Source organism: Cherax quadricarinatus, chromosome 24 (assembly GCF_038502225.1).
Source record: "Cherax quadricarinatus isolate ZL_2023a chromosome 24, ASM3850222v1, whole genome shotgun sequence".
Taxonomy (NCBI): Eukaryota; Metazoa; Arthropoda; class Malacostraca; order Decapoda; family Parastacidae; genus Cherax; species Cherax quadricarinatus.
The window spans coordinates 33,060,619-33,085,980 of NC_091315.1; the positions used below are offsets into that span (position 1 = coordinate 33,060,619).

A 25,362-nucleotide genomic window follows, 5' to 3' on the forward strand; every position below is an offset into this window, starting at 1 on the left:
AATAAAAAAATGTTTTGTATTTCATTATATTATAAATTATCATTTTGGGTCAATATATTTTTCCTGGTGGTCCAGGAGACACGGCTCAGTAAAACCTGGTCTTTGGTGACCCTTTATCAACCCTCAACAACAACAACAACACAGTAAGTGTACCAGTAATTTTTTTTAGATGTGGCTCTGATAAACCCAACAACAAAGTAATTTTTAGGCCTCATTCATAATTTCAAACTTTTAACAGCTGTTTCATGTAGTAATTTAACCCAGTATATCCCCAGAAATCAAAGAATATGATTTATTTTCAGTATAAACACTTTTATATCAGCGTGTTGTTTCTCAGTGTATTTCTGGTGAGAGTTGTATGTTAATCCCTTATTTTAGAAGTAATAATATTCGTGATAGTGTAGAGGTGAATTACTGATAAAATGATCTACCAGCAGTCAGCAGACCTTAATAATTTTGCTAGACTTATTATTTCCTCTTCAAAGTAGTTTCCTTGATGCTGGTATAAGGTTTTATTCGGATTTTTAACCCTGGAGGGTTAGCCACCCAGGATAACCCAAGAAAGGCAGTGCATCATTGAGGGACTGTCTGTCTTATTTCCATTGGGGTCCTTAGTCTTGTCCCCCAGGATGCAACCTGGGGTATACCTTGAGAGGGTTCCGGGGGTCAACGCCCCCGCGGCCCGGTCTGTGACCAGGCCTCATGGTGGATCAGTCAGCTAACATCCAGGTACCTACTTGCTTGCTAGGTGAACGGGATAACAGGTGTAGGGAAATGCCCAATGTCTCCACCCTTGCCAGGGATCAAACCAAGGACACTGTGTGTGAGGCGAGAGTGTTGCCTACTAGGCCATGGGACACCAGTATGTAAGTTTTATTAAGGTACGGGTACACATAAGTACAGTTACACACTTTTATGTGACTACAATTATCATTCATAGTGCCTTGTGTGTAAATTATCTAGGATAACCCAGGAAAGTCAATCACTCTGACTTATTACCATTGGGGTCCTGGGTAGCCCAAAGAATTGGAGCTACCCCTTCCTTGGGTCAAACCTGATTACCTCCCATTCCCTAGGTGTTATATTCCTTAAAGATTTAATGTTTCTCCATAATTATTTCAGCCATCTGAGAAGGAAGGAACCAGCAACCTGCAGGAACAAGGAGGAAGATTATTGTTATTGTTACAGTCAGAAGTAAGCGCTAAGCTCACGAGGGTCATACGGTGCTATCACAAGGCGGAAAAAATTCTCCGAAGAGATATATTTACTTCAAGAAACCACCTTAACATCACCCCTGATAAAGCATGTTTAGGTTTCGCACGTGTTTCCTTTCAGTAGTAAAAACTTGTGTGCCCAAGACCACAAGACATTATCGTAAGTTTGCAAGGCAGCCGGTGAGAGTACACCTCAGCACCGTGGACCAAGCTGAACAAACACTCAAGCAATATGAAAACATGGTTTCTAGAAGCAGGAGCAATACTTACACTAACACAAAACATAAGCTGAGGCAAGATGTTAATGCCACTAATGACTTGACTTCACAGCAAACTGTACAAAGTAAGTGACTACTTGTGTGGGGGTTTTATATTTAAGAATTCACTTATATACAAAATCTATAATATACAGCCTCTCCTGACTTAGCGACGTACTTGTTTACCAATGCCTCAAACGTACGATGAGCTCTCTGGCCAGTATTCATACCTAAATAATGTATATGAGAGCTGATTTCCTCTATTCTATTTATTTCAATGTACAGTACACTACTATATAAACATTTAAAAATACATCAGAAATGTTATAAATGGTGCAAAGGTGACATTAAAACAATATCAAAGATGGTTGACACAAATTCACTACCATTATAGTATGCTCCTCACTTAGCAATGAATTCATTTAACGACATCGTCTTAGGAACGGAACTCCATCATTAAGTGAGGAGGGGGTGTGTGGGTGTGTGGGTGTGTGGGTGTGTGGGTGTGTGGGTGTGTGGGTGTGTGGGTGTGGGTGTGTATATGTGTGTGTATGTGTGTGTGTGTGTGTGTGTGTGTGTGTGTGTACTCACCTATTTGTACTCACCTATTTGTGGTTGCAGGGGTCGAGTCTTAGCTCCTGGCCCCACCTCTTCACCGGTTGCTACTGGGTCCTCTCTCTCCCCGCTCCACGAGCTTTATCAAACCTCGTCTTAAAACTATGTATGGTTCCTGCCTCCACTACATCACTTTCTAGGCTATTCCACTGCCTGACAACTCTATGACTGAAGAAATACTTCCTAATATCTCTCTGACTCATCTGTGTCTTCAACTTCCAATTGTGACCTCTTGTTTCTGTGTCCCCTCCCTGGAACATCCTGTCTTTGTCCACCTTGTCTATTCCGCGCAGTATTTTATATGTCGTTATCATGTCTCCCCTGACCCTCCTGTCCTCTAGTGTCGTCAAGCCGATTTACCTTAACCTTTCTTCATAAGACATTCCCCTTAGCTCTGGAACTAACCTTGTCGCAAACCTTTGCACTTTCTCTAGTTTCTTGACGTGCTTTATCAAGTGCGGGTTCCAAACAGGTGCTGCATACTCCAGTATGGGCCTGATGTACACAGTGTACAGTGTCTTAAACGATTCCTTATTAAGGTATCGGAATGCTGTTCTCAGGTTTGCCAGGCGCCCATATGCTGCAGTAGTGACCTGGTTGATGTGTGCTTCCGGAGACATGCTCGGTGTTATACTCACTCCAAGATCTTTCTCCTTGAGCGAGGTTTGCAGTCTTTGGCCACCTAGCCTATACTCTGTGGTCTTCTGTGCCCTTCCCCTATCTTCATGACTTTGCATTTGGCAGGATTAAATTCGAGAAGCCAGTTGCTGGACCAGGTGTCCAGTCTGTCCAGGTCTCTTTGAAGTCCTGCCCGGTCCTCATCTGATTTAATTCTCCTCATTAACCTCACATTGTCTGCGAACAGGGACACTTCTGAGTCTAACCCTTCCATCATGTCGTTCACATATACAGTAGAACCTCAAATTTCGAACTTAATCCATTCCAGGAGCTAGTTCTAAATTTGAAAAGTCTGGAATTCGAAGCAATATTTCCCATAAGAAATAATGGAAATACAATTAATCCGTTCCAGAAACCCAAAAATATTCACAAAAAAAAAAAATACATTTTATAGAGATTAATTACAGTTTTACATACACACAACAAATGCTATAGTCTTTAATTATGTATAGTAATATAAAATAACATTTTTACTTACCTTTATTGAAGATTGGCGATGGCATCTGGAAGATAGGGAGGAGGAGAGAGGGGAATTAGGGTTATTGTTTGGAAGGAGAATCCCCCTCCATGAGGACTTCCAGTATCAAAGCCCTCTCTGGGGTTGCTTCCCTTCTCTGTATTTTAATGCCACTAGGACCAGCTTGAGAGTCATTGGACCCCTGTCTCACAAAATAACTGTCCACAATCGTCTGTTTGTCTCACAAAATAACTCCACAGTTGTCTGTTTCTGTCACAAAATAACTGTCCACAGTCGTCTGTTTCTGTCTCACAAAATAACTGTCCACAGTCCTCTGTACATCCTGGCAAGCTCAACAAGTCTCACTCCAATCTCATACTTGTGTATTATTTCCTTCTTCACATCTATGGTGTTTCTCACTTTCTTTACCACAGGGGGACCGCAAGCAAGTTTCTTTGGGCCCATGGCAGCTTATTTCGCAGCCCCACAAGCACTAAACACAATTAAATATTCGTAAAATGTGTGAATGAGATTGCAGGTTAGTGTTCACTCAAACATAAACAAAGCTAGACTGCTCACGGGTGCGTGGGGACATGGACAGAGCGGGCCAGCGGACAGGTCCTGTACCCGGCAGTCCGAAAATAGGGGCGCGTTTGGTAATAGGGACACAGTTTGTCCGAAAAAATGGTCTTATTTTCGAAACGTTCGATACGTGATACGTTCGATTTTTGAGGTTCCACTGTAATTCAAAGAATTCCAGTTCATTGGCTGTGGTTCCAAGGGGACAAGTAGGTAGAATTCCACTTTGAGAGTCATCAAAGTGGTGGGGCTTGGGAACAAAACTGGGATTTTGCTGCCAATCCCAGATACGGTTTGCTGGTGGATACTGGACATCATAGGCTGGTTGTGCGGGTAGTTATGGTTGTGGTGGGCTGGTGGCTGACACTCCACTTTGTCCTTGAACTGAGGAGTCAGCAGCGTGGGTCCCAGCCTGAGCTAGTGAGTCACGCATGGCGGTGCCACTACCATCACCACTACTACCATCTGCTGATGCCTGTGGTCTATCCATGCCAAATGTAGCCACATCATCCTCACTATCACTATCTAAGCCTGGTGTAGGGCCACAGGATGTATTCTGGGATGTACTCCAGGATGTACTCCATCCCCTGGGCACAGCATAGGGTACACTACCCGAGCGCATGCCGCGGCGTACATACCGATGCTTCACTGGTGAATATGATTCCTCACTATCACTACTCGAATGATCGTCAAGAGCAATAAAATCACAATCCACGTCACTATCATCATCATTACTGAAGTCAGAGGCCTGGCCACGTGAAAATAATAGTTTTCTCTTGCGTTGAGTTACAACTGACCGTGACTGAGGAGTGCCCACACCAGAGGTAGAAGGTTGAGGATCGTCAGGGTTTTCTGCACTGTTATCGATATCCTGGTCATTCCTTTCGGCCACTAACTGATCAAAGCCAAAGAATTCGTCTTCATTTCCACTTCCATCAGTGTCAGAACTATCAGTTAGGAAGAGGAGAGTCCCAATTTTCCGTGGAGTGAGAGCTGCTTTGCGAGGAGGCATGGTGAACAAGGGTAACTGAGCCGGTGTTCCCACAATGCTATGCAGGCGCCTAGATTTTTTGTTTATGGCACCCACCCACCACGCAGACCCGTTCTCTCACATGTAGGCCTATGAGTGCTTTCGCGCTAAATTTGATGACGCTAGAATTTTGGCATAGATCTACGGTTTGGACACTCAACGTGAAGCCGTAGATCTATGGGACGGACCCTGAAAGGGTTAAAGTTAAAAAAAAGTAATTAATAAAATGAGTAAACTTGGCAGATGATGCAAAATACTGTACCTCCATTAACAAAATGCAGGGGAGTGACAAGTATGGTAAGAAAGAACTTAATGAGTTTCAGAGGTCTTTGGCTTTTCAATGCCCTCCCATCATTCATTAGGAAAATTACTAATAAAACTCTGGAAATGAATCTTACTTCTTGCACACCTTTTTTCCACTGTTTTCTGCCCATGTAACCTGTTGTCTATCACTTGGGTGACAAGATTATGCCATTTGTAGCATTGTGAAAATAAAATACTTCATTCCAAACAAGAATATACAGTGGACCCCCGCATAACGATCAGCTCCCAACTCGACCAATTATGTAAGCGTATTTTTGTAAATGCTTTTGTAGGTGTATTTTTAGGGGTCTGAAACGGACTAATCTAATTCACAATATTACTTATGGGAACAAAATCGGTCTATAATGGCACCCAAACAGACTTCTGGATTGAAATAATATCGTTATGCGGGGGTCCACTGTACTGATCCTTTTTTTTTTTTTTTTTTTTTTTTTTATTTAGTATTTGTGCTTAACTGTTTTTCTTGATTTATTGTACAATATTATCGGTTAAAAAATTATGCTTTAATTTTATGACCATTTTGCAAAGTTTGAGGACATGTTTCTTTGCAGAATCGAGGCCAGAGAAGAAATTGCCAGATTATGAAGTTTGTAATAGTTCTTCAGATATCTCACAAGTTTTAGTGAATGAAATTCAGTTCACACATTTAAAAGATGCTAGGAACTTCATAAGGTAAGAAAAAAAATTTCAATTTATGATAGTGTATTCCTTATATACACTGGATTAGTTACCAAAAAGCATTCTAGGAAAGAGATTTTTCTTTTGTAAAAATATTTTATTGTACATATGTATACTACATTTTTTTTTTCAACAAACTGGCCATATCCCACCAAGGCAGGGTGACCTAAAAAGAAAAACAAAAGTTTCTCTTGTTAAATTTAGTAACGTATATAGATGAAAGGGCTACTGGTCAATCACACCCGGCATTTTAGTCGCCTCTTACGACAGACGTAACTTACGGAGGAAGAATTCTGTTCCACTTCCCCATAGAGAATATACTACATACTGTATGTAATTAATTGACAAATATTTTTAATGCTGCAAGGAAACCATTAGTGATAATGCATTGCCTTTCCTCTTTAGAGTATCTGTTAAATTTGCAGTTTATTTTATGTCTTCACGTTAATGTGTCCTAGTTGGCAGGGTTTTTAGTGAATGTGATATATTTTTACTTATGAAAATATTTATTGTTTTATTGTGTGGGCTTGTGAGAGTTGTCAGCATGTATCCAGTTCTGCATCTTTTTACTTCATGGAACTCTCAGTGACCTTTGATCCCAGTGCTCTGTGAATTTTTAATACCTTGTTTTTTTCTTTTTTCTCTGTTTATTGGAAAATAGTTTTTGTGCTCTACTGTCTTTAAATTTTAAAACAATTTCTTTTAATTTTTCAGAAATTTTCTAGTTTTCTGCACTAAATTTTCATAAGCTCTGATAAAGACATTTCTACCTTATGATGTATTAGGAGTGATTTTTATTCAGAGAACATGATCAATAGTGTGGAAACTTAGTTTTTTTTTCCATTTTTGGCAGGGTGACCCAAAAAAGAAATACTTTTTACCATCATTCACACTATCACTGTCTTTGTAGAGGCGCACAGGTATGGCAGTTGAGAAGTCACTCTTAAACAGCAGATATCCCAAACTCTTCCTTTAAATGTGGACATTGTACTTCCCACCTCCAGGACTTAAGTCTGAGTAACTGGCTTCCCTGACTTCCTTCCCAAAATATTATCCTGCTCACACTCCAACAGTTTGCCAAGTCCCAGAAATCATTTGTCTCCATTCACTCCTATCTAACATGCACACACATGACTGCTGTATGTCCAAGCACCTTGCATACAACCCCCCTCCCTCCATCCTTTCCTAGAATGACCCCCTATCCTTCCATCCCTCCACTATAGATTTATAAACCCTCCGTGTCATCCTGTTTTGCTCCATCCTCTCTAAATGACCAAACCACCTCAACAACCCCTCCTCAGCCCTCTGAATAATACTTTTAGTAATACCACACCTCCTCCTCCTAGTTTCCACACTACAAATTCTCTTCATAATGTTTACACCACACTTTGCTATATTATTCTTTATATATTTTGCTTCCTAATGAAATTTGTTTAATTGCAGGAGTATGCTTAATAACATTAACTCCAGGAAGTTCAGAGATGAAAACAAGCTCTTTGTGGTAGAAGGTTTTCGCATTGTGAAGGAAGCTCTAGATGCTGGCATTACTCCTGAAGCTATCTTCTTTAGTCGACTTTGTGATATTGCCCGTTTGAAATCTGCATCCTCTGGTTTGGAATTGAAGGAACTTAATGCATTAAATGAGTTGCCACTGTACAAGACCCCATACAAAAATCTTCAAATGCGGTCTTCACTTACAACTTGCCCTGGCATTATAGGTATTGTGCCACAGGAGATACTTTTAACTGTAAAATATCTTTACTTTCAACTGTATATATTTAAGCTGAGCTTAAGATGGAATAATAATGATTTGATTATCAAAATATAACACACAAGTCAGAAAAGCATGAAAGGAGAGTGTGAAAGTTTTGAGTGGTAAGGGCTTAAGCATTCAGCAGAGTTGTGTAAGCATGTTGGATGAGAATAATTGGTGATATGTGATTTTTGAGAAGTGACATTCTGTTGGATCATGGGAAGTTTGCTCAGCCAAAGTTTAATCCTGGAAATGAGTGGTATTGTTAAGTTGTACATCATCCTTGGTGTGGTCTACACCATCCTTGGTCTACATTGTGTGAATGGATGGGTATGTTGCAGCTTGCTGGATCATTTAATGCAATATATATCTTTAATTACTACAAGTACATGTACAAGGTGTACAGGCCTAGCTGACATCAGTGACATACTACTATATAGAAAGCCGCTTGTTATGCAGAGCATTTCAAGCAAATTAGGTAAGTTTTGTCCCAGGATGCGACCCACACCAGTCCAATAACACCCAGGTACCCATTTTACTGATGGGTGAACATAGACAACCGGTGTAAGGAAACGTGTCCAATGTTTCCACCCCTTTGCCGGGAATTGCACCCGGACCCTCACTGTGTGAAGCAAGAGCTTTTGCCACCAGGCCATGAGGCACCGTGAATTTTGATGTCCATTCCCTTCTGGAAAGATGGCTGTAGATCGAGCAATGGTGAATGTTTTACTTCATTTATACATACACTCCCAAGGTTCATCCTAGTTCAGTATAAGTTTTACCTTTTCAGGTGATTATATGCCTTCAAAAGCATATAATCACCACCCAATTTCAGAATGAGAGACCATAGACATGGTGAGACTGTCCATTTTCTCATACAGGATGAGGTGCCCTGCATGATCTGTACAATGCTTTGAACCATTTAACCATTCATCAGGACCATTTGACCATTCATCATTGACGCTTACATTTTTCTCTTCAAGGAATAGGTTATCAGTTTGTAGAAATGTCATTCAGTCACAGTACAGACTTGTGGATCTTCACCATAGTTTGTTGTCTTACAAAGGTGATGGCCTTCCTGCTTACAAGCACTCTGTGTCTCACAGGTGTGGGCCTGGTAGCTTATGTGCCTTTGCCTTTGCTCCACAGCTGCATGCTACTATCCAACCAATGGATATTTCTTGAACAATGCACACTTCTTGCCCTTTTTGGGATCACTGTCCCTGCATCCTCACTAAACTTGAGGTGGATCTGTGTTCTTTATTCTCCATACAGCTCTTTGGATGGCACTTTGCTCCTGCTCTGGAGTCTGGCTATCACCAACAATAGAACTATCCTCCGAGTACCTTACTCTCTATGGCAACTGCTAGCACAGGCAGGCCTCGATTTACAGTACTTTGCTTTACAGCATTTCGCAAATAGTACTTGACGTGCTGTTGGAGTGTGAGCAAAGTAACATTTATGAAGGGATTCAGGGAAACCGGCAGGCCGGACTTGAGTCCTGGAGATGGGAAGTACAGTGCCTGCACTCTGAAGGAGGGGTGTTAATGTTGCAGTTTAAAAACTGTAGTGTAAAGCACCCTTCTGGCAAGACAGTGATGGAGTGAATGATGGTGAAAGTTTTTCTTTTTCGGGCCACCCTGCCTTGGTGGGAATCGGCCGGTGTGATAATAAAAAAAAATAGTTTTCAATTATACTCATTCTTCATTTATTCAAGAGCTCATACAATAAAAATATTCACCTCTTGCTATAAACTTAGAAGGAAAATATTTTAAGGTAACTAATGTGTGCTCTAGGTAGTAGGTTGGTAGACAGCAACCACCCAGGGAGGTACTACCGTCCTGCCAAGTGAGTGTAAAACTAAAGCCTGTATTTGTTTTACATGACAGTAGGATTTTGCTGGTGTCCTTTTTTCTGTCTCATAAACATGCAAGATTTCAGGTACGTCTTGCTACTTCTACTTACACTTAGGTCACACTACACATACATGTACAAGCATATATATACACACCCCTCTGGGTTTTCTTCTATTTTCTTTATAGTTCTTGTTCTTGTTTATTTCCTCTTATCTCCATGGGGAAGTGGAACAGAATTCTTCCTCTGTAAGCCATGCGTGTTGTAAGAGGTGACTAAAATGCCGTGAGCAAGGGGCTAGTAGCCCCTTCTCCTGTATAAATTACCTGTATTGATGGGATACGGCCGGTTTGTTGAAAAAAAAAAAAAACTAATGTGTGCTCTAGGTAGTAGGTTGGTAGACAGCAATTGCCCAGGTGAGTGTAAAACAGAAGCCTGTAATTATTTTACATGATGGTAGGATTACTGGTACCTTTTTTCTGTCTCGTAACCATTCAACATTTCAGGTACGTCTTGCTACTTCTGCCTACACTTAGGTCACACTACGCATGCATGTACAAACATATATATACACACTCCTCTGTCTTTTTTTTCTGTTTTCTTAATAGTTCTTGTTCTTGTTTATTTTCTCTTTTCTCCATGAGAAAGTGGAACAGAATTCTTCCTCCATAAGCCATGCATGTCATAAGAGGTGACTAACATGCTGGGAGCAAAAGGCTAGTAACCCCTTCTCCTGTATACATTAATAAAGTTAAAAAAAGAAACTTGTTTTTCTTTTTGGGCCACCCTGCTTCAGTGGGATACAATTGGTTTGTTGAAAGAACTTATGTGTATACTGTACGTATATGCATTTTTTAGGCCTAGCTATACTGCTCAGTTAATATATGATAATGTAAACATTGTATCAGGCTTTTATATGCATTTGAAAGTGAAAAAAGGGCTGTGATTCACTTTACAGTGATATTTGCTTTACAGCAGTAGCACAGAACCTAACCTTCTGTACTTCAGTAGATCTTATTAGATGAGAGTCCCATATGCTTCATGTACATTCGTGTGGGTTCTCAGTCATGGTCATAGCTCTCTTATGGGCATCTGAGCATAGTGAGCATAGTGGGGGCATTTTCCAAGTCATTCTATTTTGCTCCAGCCTCTCTAAATGACCAAACCACCTCTATAACCCCTCTTCAGCCCTCTGAATAATACTTTTGTAACTCCACACCTCCTCCTAATTTCCACACTATGAATTCTCTGCATAATATTTACATCACACATTGCCCTTAGACACAACATCTCCACTGCCTCCAGTCTCCACCTTGCTGCAGCATTCACAACCCATGCTTCACACCCACATAATAATGTTGGTACCACTGTACTTTCATACATTCCCTTCTTTGCCTCCATGGATAACGTTTTGTCTCCACAGACACCTCAATGCACCACTCGTCTTTTTTCTTCGTCAATTCTATGGTTAACCTCATTCTTCATAAATCCATCTACTGACAAATCTACTCCCAAATATCTGAACACATTCACTTCTTGCATACTCACTCCCTCCAATGTGTTATCCAGTTTTTCTTTACCTAACTCATTTGATACCCTTACCAACTTATTCTTATTTATATTCACTTTCAACTTCCTTTACACACCCTCCCAAACTCGTCCACTAACCTTTGCAACTTTTCTTTAGAATCTCCCAAAAGCACAGTATCATCAGCAAAAAGTAACTGTGACAGCTCCCATTCTGTATTTGATTCCTTATAATTTAATCCCACCCCTCTCCCCAACACCCTAGCATTTACTTATTATTATTATTATTATTATTATTATTATTATTATTATTATTATTATTATTATTATTATTATTATTATTATTAATGCTATTTTAAAATCATTTGATATGTTACTAAGTGGGAGGATCTTATCCCACAATGGAGAGATGAGGTACATCACTGGCATCAGTGCTTGAAACAGTTCAAAACACTTCTGATATGTGTCCAGTGCTGCAACCCCTCCCCAATGGCCATACACTTGCTGTCACCCAGCAACAACCCCCCTGCCCACAACCCCCACCTTTACAATCTGCCCCTATAAATCCCCCCATGGCCACATACCTTCACCCATACCATGCTTCTAACTCATTCCTGCCTCTCCCACCCATACCTCCTGCCTTTATAATTTTACCCACAGCCACGTGCCTTCACTCACACCATCCCAGCCAATAACCTAACCCCACACAGTCTGCCCATACAATTTCCCCCATGGCTACATGCTTACATCTAAATAATTTCCCCATAACCATCATTCCCTTATGGTCACATATTCCCTATGACCTCACCCTGCACTCCTTAGCTGACCTGACCTTTCACCCTAACATACTGTCCACATACCTAATCACTTAGTTACCCACCACACTCATTACCACCAGCTACATAAGTGCCCACCCAGTCACCCATCATCCAATTACCACCCATACCAGGCCTCTGACAAGCACACCTTTCACCCGTACCACTTCCCCACAGCTTCAAGCCCACATGACCCCACACCTTACTCATGCCTTCACTCACCACTCCCCCATGGCTTCAAGCCCACATGGCCACACACTTTACTCATGAGAACATAAAGAAGGAGCACTGCAGCAGGCCTAGTGGCCTATGCTAGGCAAGTCCAAGTCACCTACTGGCCTAAGCTACTGGCCTAAGCTACTGGCCAAAGTCAATCAGGTCCAAGTCACATCCACTTAAGAATGATGGAGCACTGCATCAGACCCACTCCTTCTATTAGTATAATAAACTTTAAGGGAGCTAGTTGCTCACTGCCATTTGCTGACCAGTTCCATTGTCTTTATTTGTAACTTTATGATGAATAATGTTTTTAAAACATATTCCTGAGGTATCCTGGTAATATCTGCTGTTTTCAACCCTCGTGCTGTAACCTGTTTGTTTCCCAGAGGCGTTGCTAGGGTTGGTATCACCCGGGGTGGAATCTTTGGTGTCACTCCCATGAAATCCAAGGGCAGGGGGATGGGGGGAGTAAACTCCAGTTATGTCAGTACTGCATGCCCAGTAACTAATGTTTAACACTGAGAATGTTTAAGGGCCATAAACTGAACAGGAGAATACTTTTCAACTTTATTAATGATAAAATAAATAATTGTAGTAATATTGAGGAAACATAAACTCAAATACCACTTTGAGAACAGGCAACAGATCCTATATTTATTCATCTTCAACAATACCAGAAAAAAAAACTTGAAAAGTAAAGAAAAACATTGCAATATCAGAGAAACACTAGTTCTGATTTGACCTTGAGTACAGGTAACATCTCAATGAATCTGATCTTACATTTCCTTGCCTTCAATTCTGCAAAATCATGTCACATCATCAAACTCAATGATTTCCCTATATAGGCCTATTTGTACATTGTTAATGTGTAATAGGCTATATGAAAATGAAGGATTCTTTTCTTATGTTGGTGCAGCACTGTTTTGAGCATTAGCGTCACCTTCTTTAGAGGCTCTACGGTGTCGCCTCTTAAATGGGATCACCTGGGGTGGCCACCCCATGCCCCCCCCTTACGACTCCACTATTGTTTCCTACGCACACCCATGCCTCTATCTTCTGTCAATTTAAAGTCCTACACAAGTCAGCAATGGCCCCCTCCTTCAGTTGAGTTGGCCAATGCTACAATTCCTGACCCAGAGAGATATACTCCCATCCCTTACATATCACGTTTACCATGGAAGTTGTCACAGTTGACAATGAATGAGATTACAAGTTCCTTGCAGTACCTCTCTACCCTGCAATTTACACCGATTGCCCTAGACATCCATTTGCTGCCTACTCCCCTTCTAGGCAAGATGGTACATATGATCGGGACCTCTCCCTTAGACTTAATTAAATCTATAGCTGACCTATACCTATCCAGCAGCTCCAGCTTCCTGCCCTTTCCAATATCATTTCCACCAGCACTGAATCGGATAATGGGCTAATTCCCATTACCTGACATTTATCAACACCAGCTTCAGGGAAACAAAACCTCTGTCTCACCTTCCTATCTCTGTTACAGATAGAACAGTCCATATATCTTCTGGGTGAGTCACCAACCACAAGAATGTTCTTACCTTTATTAGCAGGAGAGTTAGTACCTTTAACTTCACTGACCACTGAGGTACACTTATCCTGGAGAACAAAGAAGTGATTTCCTATCTTCAAATCTCTCTTAAGTTTCCTTATTTTGATGTTCCTCCCATTACTGGGGACCACTTGCCACTTGTAGTGGATGCCAGCCCACTCCTCACTGCTAGTAGCCCTTTTTTTCCTCACTAACTCCAACCATCTCACACACACTCCCAAACCCATTAAGGTGAATTTTCATCCTCTTATTTTCCCCCTGGAGAAGTAGAACCACCTCCTTCAACACCATAACCTCAGATTTTAAAACTGCAGAAGCAAGTCATGGTGCTTTATAACCCTCCACACTAATCCCCAAACAGCTCAGGACAGTATGACTTCTCGTGACTACTGACCCGCAGCTTCTAGCCCTCACTGCCCCCCCCCCACTCCCACAGCCCCACACCCACACCTTGCCCATGTTTTTACGGCCCACACACCCTCTATAGCCTATCTATATTCCTAGTCATGTAGCCACCAGCCACCCTAATTATTCCCCATACCAACTGCACACTCACAGACTCACCCATCATCCACACTACCACCTACACTGGACCACCAACACTGCCATCCACATGATCACCATCACACCACCTTGTTGCTTCCAGCCTCCATCTCTACACCCCTCTAAAACCCAACATCATAGATAGGTATGCAAACAAAAAACTACTTATAAAGGGTTCGTTGCTATCTGCAGTTTTCGTTATTCGTGGCATGCCTTGGAACATGTCCCTCGTGGATACGGGGGTCCTATGGCAGTGCTCTTCAACCTTTTCACTAGTCAGCCTGTCTTGGCCCCCACCTGACCAAGCTCACTTGGGCCACTATATGCAGTATATGAAGTTGTGTGTAGTTTCTGTATAGACTGGATGAAGTCATTTTTAAGAGTAAAACACATTGAAAAGGCTCACTGCTGTATGTTTCAAGGTTCCTTATTTGTCTGCTACTTGCCAGTCACTACAGCTTAACTTGAGTTTGGGAAGTTGGGAAATATAGTACCTGGAAGCTGGAATGGGATGTTGTGGTTGTGGGGAGCAGTATTGATATATGGTATATTCCAGATGGAATATCATGACTCGATACTCTAGATATATTTTTTTGTAAGAAGGGTGTCAAAACATATAATTTTTTTTTTAACAAGTCGGCCGTCTCCCACTGAGGCAGGGTGACCCAAAAAGAAAGAAAATCCCCAAGAAAATACTTTCATCATCATTCAACACTTTCACCTCACTCACACATAATCACTGTTTTTGCAGAGGTGCTCAGAACACAACAGTTTAGAAGCATATACGTATAAAGATACAAACATATCCCTCCAAACTGCTAATATCATATAAATATATAAATGCTTGTATTAATTATCTACTGAATTTTGCAGGTGTTTTTAAGCGACCAGATTCTCTGCATACTTCACTGAATCTTCCATTAACTGTAATCCTTGATGAAATACGAGAACCCGGGAACATTGGTGGGATTCTGCGTACAGTTGCAGCAGTTGGAATTGATCATGTGATTCTTATGAAAGGTATGTAAGGGATTATTAATTTTTAACATCTGGTCAATAGAACCATACCATGGGTGGGGTTTGAACCCGCGGTCAGAGTCTCAAAACTTCAGAACGTTGCGTTAGCCCAGTGACTAATGCGACGGTCTGGAGTTTTGAGACTCTCTGACCTCGAGCTCAAACCCCACCCGTGGTATGGTTTGTTTGCAATCATGTCATTATGGTTTTGTGACTCATGTTTCTGGTCAATAGAATGTTTGCATGTAACATAACAAGGTCAGCATCCAGCATATTGCTAGTCAGGGAATGTTTGTGTACCTCTTGTGAAATGCAACAAAACAGTGTTTATTCAAAATAATACTGTACATTACACCTACTAATAATAATATGTACAGATTTAAGGTTTACACAAGAATTCTGAAGTATTGATACATTAAATTATATTTGCAATACATGATCACAATCAGCCTGTTCTAAATCCTAAGTTGAGTTTTTACTTGCTGTTTTCAGCAACTTTCTAGAGTTACATTATATAGGCTATGTTTGTTTAGGTCAGATTGTCATCTAGTTAAAAAGAAACCAATTACAGCATACCATAATACCCATTTTTTTTTTTCAACAAGTCGGCCGTCTCCCACCAAGGCAGGGTAACCAAAAAAAGAAAGAAAATCCCCAAAAAGAAAATGCTTTCATCATCATTCAACACTTTCACCTCACTCATACATAATCACTGTCTTTGCAAAAGTGCTCAGATACAACAGTTTAGAAGCATATACAAAGATACATAACATATCCCTTCAAACTGCCAATATCCCAAACCCCTCCTTTAAAGTGCAGGCATTGTACTTCCCATTTCCAGTACTCAAGTCTGACTATGTAAAAATAACTGGTTTCCCGGAATCCCTTCACTAAATATTACCCTGCTCACACTCCAACAGCTCATCAGGTCCCAAAAACCATTCCTCTCCATCCACTCCTATCTAACACGCTCACGCATGCTTGCTGGAAGTCCAAGCCCCTCGCCCACAAAACTTCCTTTACCCCCTCCCTCCAACCTTTTCGAGGGCGACCCCTACCCCGCCTTCCTTCTCCTACAGATTTTATGCTCTCCATGTCATTCTACTTTGATCCATTCTCTCTAAATGACCAAACCACCTCAAAAACCCCTCTTCAGCCCTCTGACTAATACCTACTTTTATTTATTCCACATCTTCTCATAATTTCCACACTCTAAATTCTCTGCATAATATTTACACCACACATTGCCCTTAGACAGGAAATTTTCACTGCCTCCAACCGCCTCCCCGCTGCAGACTTGCAACCCAAGCTTCACACCCATATTAGAGTGTTGGTACTGCTATACTTTCATACAATAATACCAATAAGTGCAATAATTCATAAAAGTGATAAAGACTTTTGGATTGTGAACACAATGGGAGCCCATTGAGTGGACAGTACAATACATGGTCACACAACTTTAATTCCTGTTTCACAGTCACATATGGCTGTCTAAGTTGCAATAATTTACTGACTTTGATTAGGAGGAAAGGCTATCACACAATATGACCCTGTATGACCCTTTTGGGTTTAGTGATTACTTATGATTGTAATAATAATAATGTCACACTATAGAACATGGAATAAAGCACTGTACTGCTGTTGTGCTATTTATTGTGCTCCCGATGGGGTTTAACTCTTTCGGAGTTGGTCCCATAAAATTATGGCTTTGAAGCATGGGTCGGTCCTGTAAAACTACGCCAAAATTCTGTCGGCTTCCAATCTTGCAGGAGAAAGCTGGTAGGCCTACATATGAGAGAATGGATCTGTGTGGTTAGTGTGTGCAGTATAAAAAGTTTCTGCAGCATGCAGTGCATAATGAGGGAAAAAAACTGCAACTGTGTTCTTGGTATAAAAGAGCGAATTTGCAGTTTATTTTTGTATGGTTTTTATGGTTGTATTCTTGGTTTCTTGGTCTTATTTGATAGAGTGGAAGATATATTTTGGAAATAGAGATGATTTTTCAATGGTTTACAGACTAAAAGTAGCTTGAAATTGAGTTCAAAGTAGTAGAAACGTTCAATTTTTACTGATGTTCAATGGTTAACAAAAGGCATTATGTGTCCAATATGTGTCAACTGGCTGGTCTAATATGCACTCACAAATGCACTGACATTATTTATACAATTATTACCATTATGCAGTAGTGTAAATAAAAGTAAATCTTCTATTGTTTTGTGTGTGAATAAAAATTCAAAATGAAAAGCAAGCGTAATATAAGAGGGGCCAGGAGTAGTGACTAATGAACAGAGAAAATGTTATTTTAGTGCCAGGATTGTCTACATTATTTATTCTGGATCTTATTTTGAAATTAGCCTTTCTTGAATTTTGTGTGAAATTAGCCAAATTAGTAATTTCTGATCACTTTACTGGGTAGTCGAAATAGGTAAATGGGGAGTTTCTTGTACTCAATCGATAGAATAAAAGGAGTTCTAGCTAAATAGCTATGAATTTGGTCAATTGGAACAATGAAATTGGCCCAAAATATGGCTCAAAGTGGGCAAAATTGCCGATGTGTAAATATTGCCGAGACCTTTAGCTTCGTGAGAGTGAAGCTAAAGGTGAGTCGAGACCTTTAGTTTCGTGAGAGCGTAATTCCGCAAGTTTTCCATCAAATTTCATGCTTTTGGTTTCATTTCCTTCAGAAAAAGATTCTCTGTCATTTCATAAGAAAAATTTATTTATTTTTTTTTTTTAAATTCTTTGACCCTGGGAGCAAGTTTGTGAGCAGGGGTCTCGACCCTCAAAGTGTTTAAGGCTATTGATTACACAAGTCATTAAGGCTGCATGTAACTTGTTCTCCACCAGTCAGTATTTCAATCCCTAAATAGAGATTAAGATAAAGTCTCTATATACCCTGAGAGAAAATGCTCTCATTGAATTTTTTTTTTTTTTTTCTCAACAAGTTGGTCGTCTCCCACCGAGGCAGGGTGACCCAAAAAAGAAAGAAAATCCCCAAAAAGAAAATACTTTCATCATCATTCAACACTTTCACCACACTCACACATTATCACTGCTTTTGCAGAGGTGCTCAGAATACAACAGTTTAGAAGCATATACGTATAAAGATACACAACATATCCCTCCAAACTGCCAATATCCCAAACCCCTCCTTTAAAGTGCAGGCATTGTACATATATATATATATATTGTACATTGTCTATATACTGTATATCCTTGTATATACTGTATATCCCTGCCTCAGTGGGAGATGGCCGACTTGTTGAAAAAAAAAAATATCCTTGGTGAGGATAAGAAATTAAGAGATAATTATAGTGAAGTTAAAGGCACACAAGACTTATTAGGAAATGTTTTGGTTGGGGGACCTTGTTGACTCTTATAATAAGAATGAAGATCTCATGATTGAAACCTTTCCTAATAAATTTCTTAAGTGTTTTCTTATGTGTCATTAACTTCAACTTGTAGGTATCATGAACCAGAGTTTAGTAGGCTTAGTTACTGCTGTACTGAATAATTATGACATTACATTTGTATATTTCGTTCTCGAAAAGGTTGGAAGGAAGGGGTAAGGGAGGTTTTGTGGGCAAGGGGCTTGGACTTCCAGCAGGCGTGCATGAGCGTGTTCGATAGGAGTGAATGGAGACGAATGGTATTTGGGACCTGACGATGTGTTGGGGTGTGAGAAGGGTAATATTTAGTGAAGGGATTCAGGGAAACCGGCTATTTTTATATGGCTGGACTTGAGTCCTGGAAATGGGAAGTACAGTGCCTGCACTCTAAAGGAGGGGTTCGGGATATTGACAGTTTGGAGGGATATGTTGTGTATCTTTATACGTATATGCTTCTAAGCTGTTGTATTCTGAGCACCTTTGCAAAAACAGTGATTATGTGTGAGTGAGGTTGAATGATGATGAAAGTATTTTCTTTTTGGGGATTTTCTTTCTTTTTGGGTCACCCTGCCTCGGTGGGAGATGGCCAACTTGTTAAAAAAAAAAAAATTGTATATTTATATGGTAACGACAATATATGACATAAAATTCTTAAGTTTTGTTTTTTAACTAAACTATTTCTAACAATTATCTTTCCAGGATGCTGTGATCCATGGGAATCCAAAGTTTTACGGGCAGCGTGTGGAGCACATTTTCGGGTGAAGCTGACACCTAAGGTGACTTGGGACACTATTAGAAATTATATTCCAGAAGATGCTTCCCTTCTCCTAGCTGATATGTGCCAAGATAGAGATTATAATGAAAATGTACAGCTAAAAGATTCAGCAGAAATTCCACTGGTCAAAAATCACAAGTCTGAGGTTAATGAAAATGAAAAAGTAGGCACATATGAAATTGACAGTGATGGTAACAAAATATTTATTGATTCCATGTATAATAATGAAGCACTCCTTTCTCAATTTAAGAATGTGAAATTTCCTCTTCATTACTATGATGACTTTGAACTTAGTCGTAAGATCTTCGGTACAAAACTTGGTGCTTTTCTAATAATTGGTGGAGAGATTGGCATCAGCAATGCAGCAAAAATGTTTTCTTATAATAATGGGGGTATTCAAGTGGCAGTTCCTCTTGCGAATGGTATGGATAGTTTAAACATGAGTGTTGCTGCAGGCATTATCCTTTATGAAATTCAAAGGCAATATCATCATTATTTCTGTCATGAGCAACATGAAGAGCCCTAATTTTGTTAAACGGTGTTTTTGTCTGTATGACCATTATTTCTAGCCATCTCCTCTGTGTCCTGTCTTATCTTTCAGTTTCTCTTGAGAGTGGTTCCTCAATGCCAGTGAGGGGCTCTTAATCAAGGGAATTGGACTTTCTCTCCTTGGATCACTCCTAATTGCCTGCCATTTCCTTCCCCAGGGTACTGTACAATATGACAGGGCGCACAAAAATATGACAAAGTATTGGAATTTTTATGTGTAAATTAATTTGTCATCTTGTATCTCACTAGTTTATAAAATACCATATCACAAAATGCCACTTCTTAAGCATATAACTTAACTAATAAATTATTTGAGTGTCAGACAATAAATCCATTGAGGAAGAAGTTCCTTAAAATATTTTTGAACTCCATATGTATATATATTTTTTTCAACACATAGGCCATCTCCTACCAAGGCAGGGTGAGCCAATAACGAAGAAAACTGTAAGGTTTTTCTTCCTTTTACATTTAGTAATTTATACAGAAGGGGTTACTAGCCCCATGCTCTCGGAATTTTAGTCGCCTTTTACAACATGCATGGCTTATGGAGGAAAGATTCTTGCCCACTTCCCCATGAAGATGAGAGGAAATAAATAAGAGCAAGAACTATTAAGAAATTAGAAGAAAACTCAAGATGGGTATGTATACATATGTGTACATAAATATGTAGGGGTGACCTAAATGTAAGTAGAAGTATCAAGATGTACATGTTTATCTTGTATGTTTATGAGACAGAAAAAAAAGACACACATTTGCACATTTCCATTACACACACATTTGGCAGGAGAGTAGTACTTCCCTGGGAAGTTGCTGTCTACCAACCTACTACTTAAAACACATGTATATATTACGTATTATTATGATCAAGTTAAGTGCTAAACTACACATGTATTTAGTTAATTACTTTATTAAACATTAGATGGTATCTTAAATAAATTCTTTAACTAACATTGTTTATTATAATAATGGTTAATGAATAAGATACATGCAACACTTTGGTATCTTTATTTCTGAAATGTTTCACCTACACAGTACAGCTTCTCAAGGCTGTTGGACTGATCACATCATCCTTACCTCTCCACTGCTTCTGCTGTCTCCAAATTTAGTCACTTTTGCACTACTGTGTAGGCAAAATGTTTCAGATGATGTCTTCAACTGCTACACCTCTAACTCTGTATTCCTCTAATTCAAGTATATAAATCTTGGTTCTCATGCCTCTGAATTAGATTGAAAAAAGCCTGCTGTGCAGGCAAAACTTCTCATCATGAAGAAAACTAATGAGCTTTTGACTTACGTGCAACACCTGGTTAAGTAGACATGATTTAAAACAAGACTGAAATCACAAGTTTATATCACTCACTTATATGCCCACAAAGAGATCTTGATTCAAGGCATTGGGCCTTTTCTCCACTTATTTGGATTGAATCCAATTGCCTCCAGCTTCCCATGCACTGACTCAAGAGTTCAGATTATTTTTTATATATATTAGGTGGACATGCTAAACCCATGTATGGGTCATATAGGACCTGGAGAACGGGAGGAAATCGGGCTCAGTTCTAGGAAGGGGAGCATAGTTTCAGTTCCTGGGATCAAGAGCCCCTCACCAGTGTCAGTGAGCCATTATCATATGTCAAATTAATCTGAGAGTAGTGTTAGGTGCACATACTACCTCTAGACTGCACCAGAGGAGAAAATTTAGCAAACTACTGGCATACTGTAGATACCTGGGAAGCCTACAAAGAAGCTTAAGCTGAGAAATGGGTTCTATAAAGGTGGGTCACCACAATAAAGTGATCATGCATCAGGGGATGCAATAATGTCAGTAAGCCATGGAACAGAATTTCACTCATATTCAAACAGGTGCAGAACTAAGTTGAATGTCTGAAGAATTAAATAAAATTTTTTTATAGTAAAGTATTATCATATCAATATACAAATAACGTGTACATGGGAGAATGAAAATTATGACTAATGGTCTTAAGTCGGACTGAAATGTCGTCATAAGTTTCATTCTCTTCTGTTCAGGTTATTTGTGTATTGTTCCAGTCATGGTATTTTGCCTTTTTATTCTTTTTTTTAACACTGACCATTTTCCACTGAGGCAGGGTGACCCAGAAAATAAAATAAAATAAAATTCCATGCATGTTTGACTTACTTCTACTTTTTTCAAGAGTTAAAATTTCGTTTTACGTTCATCAATCCTCCATGCTTGTGATCTGCGACAAACAAGCCAGACCAAGGGAATCAATCCTTCATTTGTGTAAACCTTAGTCACCAAAGAAAAAGTTAAGGACTTATACTTGCCGTCATATTCACGGGTGTTAACTTTACTCACTGTTGTGTTCAGAAATATTCACTACTTAACATCATACAGTGGACCCCCGCTTAACGATCACCTCCCAATGCGACCAATTATGTAAGTGCGTTTGTAGGTGTATGTTTGGGGGTCTGAAATGGACTAATCTACTTCACAATATTCCTTATGGGAACAAATTCGGTCAGTACTGGCACCTGAACATACTTCTGGAATGAAAAAATATCGTTAACCGGGGGTCCACTGTATTCACAAATCTTCTCTTCACTCATGTCACAAATGTTAAGTTGTGTTCACCATGTCCCAAGTGCTCACTTTACTCAGTCATTTTCACAAATGTTCAACTGAACAAAGAGTGTCGAGGCTGAGTGAATCTTTTCAGCTCCATGACAAATAATCTCATTAATTCTCTCTTAATTGGTACAATACCAGTTAAGAAAGATTTAACTCCCCCCTTTGATTCACCTTCATCATGAGAGTGGAAATCCAAGCCTGAATACTGCCACAAACACCATAACATGCAGCACTGGCTGTAGCATTGTATTGATGTCATGTTAGCACTTGGGAGAGCTGACCTTCATGCCAGTGCTGTATAGCCCTTGTGGTTTAGTGCTTCTTTTTTATTATAATAATAATGACCTTCATGCCTGTGAGGGACTCTTGATCCAAGGAACTGGACTCATTCTACATTTCCTTGTATCAATCCCTTGAGGGAGGTAGGTTCCTTGGTGCTGGTGAGGGGCTCTTGATCTGGGGAATTGGATCTGTGCTCCAGTTCCCTGAATTAAGCCTGAATACCTTCCTTCCCCCCCACACACATGCGCTATATACTCCTATGGGTTTAGCGCTCCCCCATGATTATAATAATTTCTTGTATGGAGTCTGCCTCCCATTCTCCCAGGCTCTGAATGATCCTTGAAGGTTTACCATTATCCCCTTTATTGTAACGAAAGAGGATTTCAATTGTGTGATCCGAGAAAGGCATCTTTGTATCCCATAAACCCAGCCCCCTCTACCTCAGTGACCCAAGAAAAGTATCCCTGTATCAAATAAATGCAGCCCCCTCTACCTCACTGTGGGTTTAGCGCTCCCCCATGATAATAATAATAATAATAATAATCTACCTCACTGCATGCAACAAGAGCAGTGCAAGGTGCTCATGAAGTTGTACATTTGGGTTCATGTGCAAGTGTATGCTTTTGTATGCAAATGTGCAAATGGGCATATTTAGGAATGGATACCCCTCAAGGAAGGTTCCTTGATGTTGGTGAGGGGCTCTTGATTTAGGAAATTGGATCTGTGCTCCAGTTCCCCGAATTAAGCCTGAATGCCTTCCACATCCCCCCCCAGGCGCTGTATAATCCTCCGGGTTTAGCGCTTCCCCTTGATTATAATAATAATAATTAGGAATGGATACCTGTCTATTTAGAAAGAACGTAGGTAAGTACTGGTTTTCTAACAGAGTTGTGGATGCGTGGAACAATCATCCCAGTAGGATGATAGAGGCTAGGACCTTGGGTAGCTTTAAGAAGAGATTGGACAAATATATGAGTGGGAGGGGCTGGGTTTGACTGGTGTCATTGGGTGCGGGAGTTAATTCTTAGATAGCTTTGGGTAGAGGTCATTTTGATAAGGACCTGCCTTGTATAGGCCAGTAGGCCTTCTGCAGTGTTCTTCCATTCTTATCTTATATGTATACGTGTGCATGTAAAATTATTAAGAAGCTCCAAATCCAGAAGGGTTATTTTGATCTCCTCAATATATGTGTTGATGTGATGAATGGTTTTGACAAACGACAAGTTGAAGAATTGAGACACTTATGCAACATATGGGAATCAGTTCCATAGTTGGGTGAATGTGGTAATATGAGATGGCCAGACCGTCAGAGAGCTTGGGCAGCCATGGAGATATCTGAGAATGTAATCTTCAGCATAGATGAGGCGTTAGGGATCTTGGAGATGCTGTCTACCGAGGCCCAGGTGTTTTATTCCTCAATAGATGTCTTCAGTGCTTCAGTAGAGAGAGAGGTGACGATATTGTCCAGTCTTTTCACAATGACCGAATGTTTCGACTTCAAGAATGGAGATGGGAATACAATGAATTGTTGTGTTTGAAGGGTCCTGATCGAAGAGTCGTCCATTAGTTTTAATGCTTCCGTGTCGTCTGTGCAGACGACAATGAAGGAGTCCTTCAGAGAGTGGATTGCCGTAAATTTGACCTGCAGGCAGGCCCTAACGGCGGTAGCTAAAGCTAGCTTCGAGGAGTCATTTATTGCACCATTCACCGGCTTGATTTTCACACGATGCGACAGCACTGTGAAAAAGATGTGACGTTTGTAGAATATAAATTCCCCACGTCAGCGGGGGTCGAAGGGCGTACAGCAACTGTGTGATTGGACAGAGCAACAGCATAGATATGTATGCATGTATAATGTTCGCCAAGACTAGGGTCATGGCACGGGTATTAATCTTGAGATGACCCGTCATTGGCTCCTGAAGGAGAATTGATTCTTCATTGTTGCAGCATATGCTGCTCAAGCACTGTTCCGGACAGTTCAGCTAGTGTGCCTCATAAGCGACCATGATTTGGTACTGAGGTTATTCCATCTCCACTGTTTCCTGAGCTGGGGACTGGGCTCTGTCCGGTCTGATAATCTGCAGATTCATGGCATCCACTGTTTCCTCCTCTGTCAGTAAGCATACCCTCAGGAGTGTGCTGACCATCTGCCGGAACATGCTCTGTTGTTCCGTGGAGGTGATTGTGTTGCAGATAATATCCGTGAATGCCTTGATGAGTGTTAAGAGATCCTCCCTGTTGATGGCATGTGTTGTCGGTGGGTTCGAAGCAGTGGATATTATCTGGGCAATTATAATCTGTGTGGACTGCTGAGGGTTCTATTTCTTCACTGTGCACACCGTGGGCTGTTGCTGTATGCCAAGTTGGGTAGCCGGCATCTGCTGGTGAGGTGCAGGCACAGCCTGCATAGTGGCTGTGCCGGGCAAGGAGCACCTGTGTTGCCGTGTTATGGCCGGTGGGGGCTAGTGTAGTGCCGTTTGCTGATTGTGCTGCCCAGATGTTTCCTGTTGGCACCGCTTGTTCCTCATGTTTTTGTTTCTTCGTTGCGGTAGTGGGGGAGGATGCTCCTGTTCATGACGCCTGGTTGAGTCTTCAAGGGTCGGAAATTCCTGGGCATTGAGTTGGGTTG

The 25,362-nt window shown here is 40.5% G+C and overlaps 1 protein-coding gene across 2 annotated transcripts; it reads left to right on the plus strand.

Moving 5' to 3' along the window:
* The first annotated feature begins 72 nt into the window (after positions 1–72).
* Positions 73–21,980, plus strand: LOC128690905 (rRNA methyltransferase 3A, mitochondrial). 2 transcript variants are annotated; one of them, XM_053779688.2, is made up of 6 exons: positions 73–143; positions 1,123–1,557; positions 5,706–5,826; positions 7,276–7,550; positions 14,987–15,133; positions 19,219–21,980. In XM_053779688.2, exons 2-6 carry the CDS (start codon positions 1,305–1,307, stop codon positions 19,818–19,820), a joined length of 1,398 nt encoding a protein of 465 aa, XP_053635663.2. In that variant the 5' UTR covers positions 73–143; positions 1,123–1,304; the 3' UTR covers positions 19,821–21,980. The 2 variants fall into 2 exon arrangements, with proteins under 2 accessions (XP_053635663.2, XP_053635664.2); XM_053779689.2 differs by lacking the exon at positions 73–143 and adding an exon at positions 149–197.
* The last annotated feature ends 3,382 nt before the right edge of the window (positions 21,981–25,362 follow it).